An 11,214-nucleotide genomic window follows, 5' to 3' on the forward strand; every position below is an offset into this window, starting at 1 on the left:
TTTTAAATCACTTTCTATTTTACAATGAAATGTAGTTTTTATATGACATATGTATATGTAACGTGTACGTGTGTGTGTGTGTGTGTGTGTGTGTGTGTGTGTGTGTGTGTGTGTGTGTGTGTGTGTGTGTGTGTGTGTGTGTGTGTGTGTGTGTGTGTGTGCATTAGGAAGGTCAGACTCTGTCGGGGGAGGATTCACAAGCTTGTGTTTGTTAAGATCTGTTGTGCGTTCATTGATAGTCTTATTAGATCAGGCGTTTCACTGAACAGCTGCAAATGTTTCACATGTTTGTTTTGTTCTGTTTGTGCTTCTGCCGTCTGATCGGTAAGTTATAAACATATTTGTGAAGTTTATTTACATATCAGAGTAAAAAAAACCCTGTGGCGGTTCAAATTAGACTATTTTCATCCACTGTGATCAAATCTCTCTTGTTGTTTTAGAAATGTTGTTTTCAGTGATTACAAATGCAAAAACATTTCTTGAGAAAAAAAAAAAAAGAAAATCATTCAAATATTTTTATTATTATTATGCTGTAATCATAAACAACTACAATGTAATGAGAATTCAGTCATAATACATTTAATATAGCCATATAATTAAACTTGTACTTTCAAGCTATAATTAATTTAACATATAATTTTTATTTTGTTCTACGGCTAAATCTTTTTAAACACATTAAAGATCAAATTATTGATTCACTCACATCTGTGTGTTCATACTATTCATTTAGTTTGTAGTCTCTGCTGATGTTAAAGGTTACAAACTGATCTCATGCAGGCTGAATAATCCAACATGAGCATTAATCTGAAAACCTGTTCATGTTCATCAGGAGTGTTTGCTGCCGAAACAAATGAAATACAGTCAGTGTCAGTTATGGAGGGAGATTCTGTCACTCTAAACACTGATGTTACTGAAATACATGAAGACGACGACATACTGTGGAAATATGGAGCTGAAAACTCTCTTATAGCTAAAATCAGCAAAGAGAACCGAATCTCCTCCACATATGAAGATGTTCCTGATAGGAGATTCAGAGACAGACTGAAGCTGGACAATCAAACTGGATCTCTGACCATCACGAACACCAGAACTGAACATGCTGGAGATTATCAACTAGAGTTAAATGGAGCGAAACTGACATCAAAAACATTCAGTGTTTCTGTCTATGGTGAGATCATTTGTCCTGTCCTTCAAATTATTCTTATTAAATTAACTTCTTCAGTACCAAATGTTTAAACATGTCCATATTTCTCTTTATTCTCTCATGTTTTCCAGCTCGTCTGCCTGTTCCTGTCATCAGCAGAGACTCTTCAAATTGCTCTTCATCTTCATCAAATTGTTCACTGCTGTGTTCAGTGTTGAATGTGTGTGATGCGACTCTCTCCTGGTACAAAGGAATCAGTGTATTGTCCAGCATCAGTGTGTGTGATCTCAGCATCAGTCTCTCTCTACCTCTGGAGGTGGAATATCAGGATAAAAACACCTACAGCTGTGTGCTGAACAATCCCGACAGCAACCAGACCACACATCTGGACATCAACACACTCTGTGACACATGTGAAGGTACCACATCAACTAACGTCAGCGCTGATATTAGCATTTATTGATTGAGCTGATCTCAGTTTGATGTTTTTATTCCTCAGGCTCTGTCCACTGTTGTGGTCCTACTGAAACTGTGATCCGATTGGGCCTCTCTGCTCTGGTGGGCGTGGCTACTGTGATTGTTCTACTTTATGACATCAGATCCAGAAGAGCTGAACAAGATCAAGCACATATTTACACATTGGGACAGTAAATGATGATGTCATTTCTCATTCCATCTTAAACATTTCTTCAAACTATTTCAATCAGTATATTAATCTTCATTTATTTTGAATGGCTTTATATATGAATCTGGTGTTATTGATGTTTATTCATTGGCATCTTTATCAATAAAATGTTCCCACTCTGAGGTACAAGAGTCTCCTGTAAATTTCATTATGTTATTTTTCGTATCAGCAAGAAAAAGAAATGGGGGGGGGGGGTGTAACTTTGCTTTCCATTTATTACTTAAAACTCACTTTAAGCACTCCGACACCACAGCACATGTTTCATTTCATAATTTTACTCCAATATGATTTGTTCTTCACATGTATAACTCTCTGTTATTATGTAAAAGTAAGTTAGGATTCCTTGATACTTCCGTTTGTTGTTAATCTCATGAGGTTAGATATAACAAAACTAGACTGTCTAGTTCCGTTTCCACTTTTGTTGTATTCAGACACACTAACTCTGACCCAAGTGTTGGGGACTTAGAGTTCAAAAGCATATAAATGTTATACTGCAAGAAAAAATGTTAGTTATAATTAATTTCAAAATTCCTTAACAATTGCAACAGGAATTAGGATCCGACCTGTGATGGCGGCGACACAAACACATTCACTCACAAACCTACAGTACATGTGTCTCATGGATGTCTAACTTTAATGCACACCATTCAACGTACATCCTAATTCATACCCTGCTCCCATATACGTGTACATTAGGTAAGTTCTATAGAGCGAGAGCGCATCTACTGGCTCAGAGGACCCGGAGACAGAAGGACAAGTGATAGAGTTTAATTTTACAGCAATGGGTAGACAAACAGGAAAATGGCCAACACAAGGGAGAGGAGAGCACAAGACACAGACGCTGGAGAAGAACGTAGGAGATGATCGCTGGAGGTACACGGGAGATAAAGACTGTTTTCTCAACGCTGTCATTTTTGTTGAGCGTTTATTCATACATATTCATCTAAGCTTAAAAGTAATCAATTGTAATCTGTTACATGACTTCACTTTAATAAAGTGATTGAAATAGTTACACTACTTATTACATTTTAAATAGGGTAACTTGTAATCTGTAAACTATTACATTTCCAAAGTAACCTTCCCAACACTGTGTATCTGTTTGTGTTTTCTGTGTGAATGTATCTGTGGTTTCATTCAGAAATCATCTTATAGAAACACCAATTCTAATTGATGTATTTAAGAGAGCGCTGCTCTTGTTCTGGTTTACTTCAGAATGAAGAACGGGGGTCTTTACATTCAACAAACATCAGAGAGAAAAACACATTTCTCTGTGTGTGTAACTGAATCAGTCCTGAACATTTGATTTACTTTCTGTTAATTTATTTTCTTCATTTCAGATGTGTCCCGGAACTCAATGAATCCCAGAAAAATTCAATGAAGGATGTCACTGAGATCAGCCTGAGAATCCTCAGACAGATGCTGCTAAAAGGACATCCCGCAATTGGGCAGAGCCTCTGGCGACGGGTGTTGCTGATGGGGCGTCCCTTGTTCTGATTGAGACACTACATGACATTAGCAGCAGTAAAACCAAAAGTGCTTGAGGATTTCCAGTATGTAATGGTGGAGGGATTATTACAGCTGCTAAAGGATCCAGACAGGAACAGTGCAGGATCATTTTATCTCCCAGTATTGGGAAAATCACTCAGGGGTGTAAGTTAGTCAGTTTTTGTTCAGTGCCGAGTTCTTCACGCTCGCAAATCTACTCATTATAACAAAGTGCAAATATGATATAAATAAGAGATTAATTGTGCAGTGTAGACAGCTTTGATGATTGTAATGGAGATTTGTGTGATTGCGAAGAACTGAGAGTGAGTGACGGCCTTTTAGAGATTTTAAATGAAGCATGAACTTTTAGTATTTTGGATTACAATGTTTACGATAACAGTTCACAAGAACGTGTAACCTAATAGTTGACAGCATGTAATGTTGGACTAATAAACACTGTCTGCATCATGACGCAATTATAATACATTACCATAATGTGTTAATTATGCATGATTAGTTACTATTAGTATTATTAGCATTTGACACAAACTATCCTTTAGAAAAAGGTAATATCACAAGTTACCGACTCTTAATGGCAGATGTTTGTGTGCTATTCTGAAATAGCTGTATTAAAACCTCTTTACCACTGTGGTCCATGCTTGTATTAAATTGCAAGTTAATCACAGTGTATTTTCTTTCATATAAATTGATCTATATATATATATTTTTTTTAATTATTATTATTTTTATTAAAAATTATTTTTAAAACTTGACCAACAAACTCCTAAGTGTCTTCTTTTATAAGAAACCATGACTAGGACTGTAGTCATGAATTGCAGTCATTTATGTTTACTTAGCCTTCTGTATGTCATTTTCCAGTGTATATGCTCTAAAATGGGGATGAAAGGAAAGAGGCTAGTTTGTTGCACTTTTATGTTGATTTGTGGTTTAATTTTTGTGATTCTTTTTTACAGATTTGTAAGATTTCCATTTACTTCAAATTTATACTAACTGTTATTAATAATCATATCATAGTAAAATGCAGTTTATATGAAATATACATATTTATTGATCTAAAATGTCGCTTAGGGCTCTAATACATTCTGGGCCAGCCCTGTACAGGCTACTCAATGTCCTTATTGTTGACAAAAGTGAATGTTTTTCTCTCTATTTTCTTGTAACAAATGTGTTGTAACCTGTGTCTTTTGTGAAGCATTTTATAAAGATGCTGATTCATGTTTTTGCTGCTGAGTTTATGCATTTTTTATTTATTTACAAAATAAGAATTTATCGTTCTGTGTTCCTTTACACACTTCTATGTATATCTACAAAAAAACCCCTGTAGATTCATGTGTTGTATTATTCTGGAATAAACAGTTAATAATTCAACACTGAACAGTGAAGCAGATAATGTTGAACAGTGTGAAGAGTGTCTGATGACTGGAATCAGAAGGCAAGAGGTTTCAGTTTGACTCTGACGATGAACTTCAGTAAAACCGATACTGTGAGATGGCAGACGGGTTTAACTACTTATTTTCATTATTCTGTACACTGAGAATTGAATAAATATGCAAATAAACACAACAATTTTTAAATCACTTGAGTTAGGCTCTAATTTACCATGAAATGTTGCTTAAACACAATTCACACTTCTACTTTTAGCCATTTAACAGTCAGAGAGTTACAAAGAGTTTTTTAAATTACAAAAATAATCCATTAAGAAACGTTAAAGTCTTGATATGGGCCAGATGATCTATAACATTATATCATGTGTAAATTCAGTGTGTGAAACTAGGAGGGTCAAACTGTCGTGGGAGGATTCACATCAGACTGAGTGTTAGAGCACATAGTTTCATCAGTAGCTGAAAAACGGAAGAAAATGTTTCACGTGTTTGCTTTGTTCTGTTTGTGCTGGTGCCGTCTGATCGGTAAGTTATACATTTAATTTTTGGTTTAGTTTAGTGAAAAAGCTGCTATTTACGATGGCAATAGATACCAAATGGATCATGAATATTGTGAGATCATTCTTTGAATTTAGGTCTCTGTTGAAGACAATAAAATTTCCAGGTCTACAAATGTCCAAAAAAATAAAATATTAAAAGTCAAGTCAAGTCAAGTCAAGTATACTGTATTTGTATAGCGCTTTTCACAATACAGATTGTATCAAAGCAGCTTCACAGTATTAAATCAAAATAGCACAACAAGGTTTGTTTCTAGTGGAAAAAAACTTCCACGTTTGGTAAGGCTGATCAATAGTATTATTGATTGATTAAATTAAATTAAATATCCCCAACTGAGCAAGCCAAAGGCAACAGTGGCAAGGAACCGAAAAACTCCATCAAGTGACCTAATGGTGACCTAAAACTCCATCAGGTGACCTAATGGAGAAAAAAAAAACCTTGGGAGAACCCAGGCTCAGTCAGGGGCCAGTTCTCCTCTGGCGTTTATGAACTAGATGCCGGATTTAACTGTAAGATTAAAAATATTATATGAATGCCTGGCTGAAGAGATGCGTCTTTAATCTAGTTTTAAACTGGGAGAGCGAGTCTGAGCAACGAACAGTATCAGGAAGGTTATTCCAGAGTTTTGGAGCTAAATGTGAAAATGCTCTCCCTCCTTTGGTGGATCTGGATATCCTAGGTATGACCAAAAGCCTTGCATTTAGTGATCTTAAAGAGCGTGATGGATTATAGGGCGATAGAAGATCCGTTAAATAGACTGGAGCTAAGCCATTTAGGGCTTTATAAGTCAGTAGCAATACCTTGTAATTAATACGGAACTTTATAGGTAACCAATGTAGTGATGATAAAATCGGTGTTATATGATTAAATTTTCTTGATCTAGTAAGAACTCTAGCGGCTGCATTTTGGACTAATTGTAGCTTGTTTATTGAGGATGCAGGATAACCAGCTAATAACGCATTACAGTAATCTAGTCTGGAGGTCATGAATGCATGAACTAACTTTTCTGCATCAGAAACTGATAGCATATTACGTAGCTTAGCAATGTTTCTAAGGTGGAAAAAGGCTGTTTTTGTAACATATGAAATATGATTTTCAAAAGACAGGTTGCAGTCTAGTATAACACCCAGGTCTTTTACTATAGAGGATAAAGTAACAGGACATCCTACAATGTCAAAGTTGTATTGTGAGAGGTTTTGTGGGCGGTTTTTTGAACCGATAAGTAGTACCTCTGTCTTGTCTGGATTTAAAAAAGAAAATTACGCATCATCCAATCTTTTATATCTTTAACACACTCTGTCAATTTGGATAATTTAGCATTTTCATCCAGCCGTGATGAAATATATCAGCATATGTCATCAGCATAACAATGGAAACTAATTCCATGTTTCCTTATAATATTTCCAAGTGGCATCATATATATTGAGAATAATAGAGGGCCTAACACAGATCCCTGCGGCCCTCCATAGTTTACTGAAGTTATGATCGATTTTTCTCCATTTAAATAGACAAAATGGTAGCGGTCAGATAAGTATGATCTGAACCAGCTTAATGCTTGTCCTTGAACACCAGTATAATTTTGTAGTCGATCTAATAGTATTGTGTGATCTATAATATCGAACGCAACTCTAAGATCAAGTAAAACTAGTATTGAGATACAGCCTTGGTCAGAAGCTAAAAGTAAATAATTTGTGATTTTAACGAGCGCAGTTTCAGTGCTATGGTGCGGCCTGAATCCAGACTGAAACTTTTCATAGATGTCATTTTCTTGCAAGAAAGAGCCCAGTTGAGCGGACACAACTTTTTCTAATATGTTAGACATAAATGGAAGATTTGAAATGGGTCTATAATTTGCTAGATTATGTGGGTCAAATTGTGGTTTCTTAATGAGAGGTTTTATAACTGCCAGTTTAAATGTTCTTGGAACATGACCTAAAGATAAAGACGAGTTAATAATATTGAGGAGAGGCTCTTCCACTATAGGTAACACTTCTTTCAGTAGTTTAGTTGGTATAGGATCTAATAAACATGTTGTTGTTTTAGATGAAGTTATAAGTTTATTTAACTCTTTTTGTTCTATAGTTGTAAAGCACTGTAATTGTTCTTGCGGGGGGAAAATTGAGGCTGAATTATAAGGCGCAATTGAAGATTAAACGTTTACAATTGTGGTTCTGATGCTTTCTATTTTCTCAGTGAAGAAGTTCATGAACTCATTACTACTAAACTGTAACAGGATATTTTGTTCGGGTGACGTCTGTTTATTTGTTAGTCTAGCCACGGTGTTAAATAAAAACCTTGGATTATTTTGGTTATTTTCTATTTGTTTGCAGAGGTGCTCAGCCCTGGCCGCTTTTAGGGCCTTTTTATAATGTGACATACTGTCTTTCCACGCAGCTCTAAAGACCTCTAAATTAGTTTGTTTCCATTTACGCTCCAAATTACGGGTTTCTCTCTTTAGAACATGCGTAGTATTGTTGTACCACACTCTCAGAAAAAAAGGTACAAAAGCTGTCACTGTGGCGGTACCTTTTCAAAAGGTACACCTTTGTACCTAAAGAGTGCATATTAGTCCCTCAAAGGTACATATTGGTACCAAAAGTGTACATATTAGTACCTAAATGGTACATATTAGTACCCTTTTGAAGGGTACTGTCCCAGTGACAGCTTTTTTTCTGAGAGTGCATGGTGCTTTACTTTTCTCTCTGACCTTTTTTAATCTAATGGGTGCAACAATATCCAATGTTCTAGAGAGAATGGTGCTCATAGTGCTAGTTAGTTCCTCTAGTTCATCTGTTTGTTTGGGTTCAGGCAGCAGCTGAGACAGATCAGATAAGCAATTTGAGAAATGATCTATGGTGGATGGAAGGAGTGTTCTGCCTGGTCGATAACGCGGCGCAGCATGACATATTACAGCAGTACGTAATATGAAAGTTACCATGTAATGGTCAGTGACATCATCACTTTGTGGAATGATATCTAGTCATGGAAAGTAATGGAAATCTCTAGTGAATGTAAACATCTCAGTTTATGATCTGCATGGAGGCTCAGAAAGCCAAAACTTTGCTTTCAAATATCAGGCGATTTTTATCCTTTAAAAAATAAATTTATAAAAATACAAGTTTATAAATACAGCTACAAAACTCATTAGTCAAAATGTGCAGGGACCCCGAGAGCATGAGAGATAGTGATACAAAGGGTGTTTGTTTTATACTCGTCTAAGTGTCTTATGAAATATCTTGCACAAGTAAACTTTTTAAACTTGATTTTGCTGTACAGCAGATACATTTAAAACAAATGAAGATCAAAGCGTCACACACACACACACACACACACACACACACACACACACACACACACACACACACACACACACACACGTCTGTCTGTCATATCTCACCTTTCATTTTGTGTTTCTGCTGCTGTTGTGAATATTCTTCAGTCCACATGAAAATAATAAAAACTACAGATGATTTAAGATTTATAAACCATCAAAACCTCTTTATGTTCTCCAGGTGTGTTTGGCACTAAGACAAATGAAAAACAGTCAGTGTCAGTGATGGAGGGAGATTCTGTCACTCTAAACACTGATGTTACTGAAATACATGAAGACGACGACATACTGTGGACATTTGGAGCTGAAAACTCTTCGATAGCTAAAATCAGCAAAGAGAATCGAGTCTTCTCCACATATGATGATGTTGTTGATGGGAGATTCAGAGACAGACTGAAGCTGGACGATCAAACTGGATCTCTGACCATCTCAAACACCACAACTGAACATACTGGAGATTATAGACTAGTGATAAGGGGAGCGAAAATAACATCAAAAACATTCAGTGTTTCTGTCTATGGTGAGTAGAGATCAGTTGTCCTGTCTTTTAAGCTTGTTTTATATCAACGTATTGAATTGTTGAATCATTTTAAAGTTTGAAGACAAAAATATCAGGATAAAAACACCTACAGCTGTGTGCTGAACAATCCCATCAGCAACCAGACCCACATCAACACACTCTGTCACACATGTGCAGGTACCACAGCACTGATGATATTAGTTGAAGTCAGTGCTGATATTAGCATTTATTGATTGAGCTGATCTCACTTTGATGTTTTTATTCCTCAGGCTCTGTCCACTGTTGTGGTCCTACTGAAACTGTGATCCGATTGGTCCTCTCTGCTCTGGTGGGCGTGGCTACTGTGATTGTTCTACTTTATGACATCAGATCCAGAAGAGCTGAACAAGATCAAGCACATATTCACACATTGGGACAGTAAATGATTATGTCATTTCTCATTCTATCTTAAACATTTCTTCAAACTATTTCAATCATATATTAATCTTCATTTCTTTTTAATGGCTTTATATATTAATCTGGTGTTATTGATGTTTATTTATTGCCATTTTTATTAACTTTGCTTTCCATTTATTACTTAAAGCTCACTTTAAGCACTCCGACACCACGGCACATGTTTCATTTCATAATATTTCTCCAATATGATTTGTTCTTCACATGTATAATTCTCCGTTATTAGGTAAAAGTAAGTTAGGATTCCTTGATACTTCCACTTGTTAAGCTCATGAGGTTAGATATAACAAAACTAGACTGTCTAGTTCCGTTTCCACTTTTGTTGTATTCAGACACACTAACTCTGGCCCAAGTGTTGGGGACTTAGTAGTAATTAGGTAAGTTCTATAGAGCGAGAGCGCATCTACTGGCTGTATGTGTATATTTCATACTACACTTTTGTTTCTAATTTTGTGTTGCTTTATTATTTTCATTGAATGTATTATTTGATATGCTTTTTTTTTTATTTCAGAAACCACCCACAAGTAAACAAACATCTAGATCAAACTAAATGACTTGTGGATTCACTTGAGTAAATCAATGCTTGGGAAAGAATCTGCCGTGGAACTCACTCTTTATTCCGTCTTATATACTTTATGATCGAGGTTGAGGACTAGCTTATACACACAAGTGCATCTATATACATACACATATCTTTAACACCAGTTGATGTTCTCTAGTAGTAGTCTGTGCCACTTTCAGTAGTAGTCCATTTCTAAGTGGGAACTGCTATTGATTTGTCTAATAATTTAGATATTTATGACAGTAATTAATTTGGTTTTAAAAAAGGTACACCTTTGTAAGGGCTTGATAAAGAGGGGAATGAGAGATTTTTAAGTTCCTTGAACCAACGTTTTTTGTTATTACTTCTCTGAACTGTATGTATTAAAAGTATACCTGGTTCGGAATATTATATTTTGACTGAATTTGGTCAAAGGTCTTAAGCAGGCCAATTATTCAATAACCTTTTGCACAAATAGCAAAACAAGAACAGTAAATGACACAAATGAGTAAAGGGTGTGATTAATATTTAATAAAGGACAGCAGGTGAATTCCTGTGATAAACTAAAAACTAAAAAAGTTTGATGTTGGTAAATACATTTGAACTAAAACATTTTAAACATTCACACTGTGTATGCATCCCATCTCCTGAGATGGTAGTAGGCCGTGATATTGAGATTCCTCCGTCGGCCCTGCATATGGGGAGTTGCTTGATATAATGGCCATTCATTTGGTAATTAAAGTATTAACTATTTCAATTGTTTTTTTAAGTTTTAATAGCTGTTGTTGCTTGGTTTTAATGCTTCCAGTTGGTTATTACATGTTAATGACCGGCAAAATATTATAAGTCTCAATAAAACTCATTTTTCCCCTATAACTCATTGTCAATAATGCGTCAATGTAAGTGCAATTGCAAACAAGAGCAGTAAGGTGACTGCAGACCCTTGACCCAATCTTGCAATGTTCAAGGAAGTGAAACCAGATTTCAGCATCAAGATCTTGGTCTTCAGATTATCATTGGAAGACCAAGATCTGATCATTTTCTGTCTGATAATTGAACCAGATCTGTATATTTTAAGGTCTGTGACAGAGAAA

General features: G+C 35.7%; 2 protein-coding genes across 2 annotated transcripts; both read left to right on the forward strand.

Annotated features, from left to right (window-relative positions):
- Positions 1 to 204: 204 nt before the first annotated feature.
- Positions 205 to 1,953, forward strand: LOC311084333 (SLAM family member 5-like). The gene is made up of 4 exons (XM_084116288.1): positions 205 to 324; positions 830 to 1,168; positions 1,276 to 1,563; positions 1,644 to 1,953. The coding sequence occupies exons 1-4, from the start codon at positions 276 to 278 to the stop codon at positions 1,793 to 1,795; spliced, it is 828 nt and encodes a 275-aa protein (XP_083972414.1). The 5' UTR covers positions 205 to 275; the 3' UTR covers positions 1,796 to 1,953.
- Positions 1,954 to 5,182: 3,229 nt separating this feature from the next.
- Positions 5,183 to 10,103, forward strand: LOC311084334 (uncharacterized protein). The gene is made up of 3 exons (XM_084116289.1): positions 5,183 to 5,242; positions 8,788 to 9,126; positions 9,396 to 10,103. The coding sequence occupies exons 1-3, from the start codon at positions 5,194 to 5,196 to the stop codon at positions 9,545 to 9,547; spliced, it is 540 nt and encodes a 179-aa protein (XP_083972415.1). The 5' UTR covers positions 5,183 to 5,193; the 3' UTR covers positions 9,548 to 10,103.
- The last annotated feature ends 1,111 nt before the right edge of the window (positions 10,104 to 11,214 follow it).

Source organism: Abramis brama (genome assembly GCF_963993115.1).
Source record: "Abramis brama genome assembly, chromosome: 6".
Classification (NCBI taxonomy): domain Eukaryota; kingdom Metazoa; phylum Chordata; class Actinopteri; order Cypriniformes; family Leuciscidae; genus Abramis; species Abramis brama.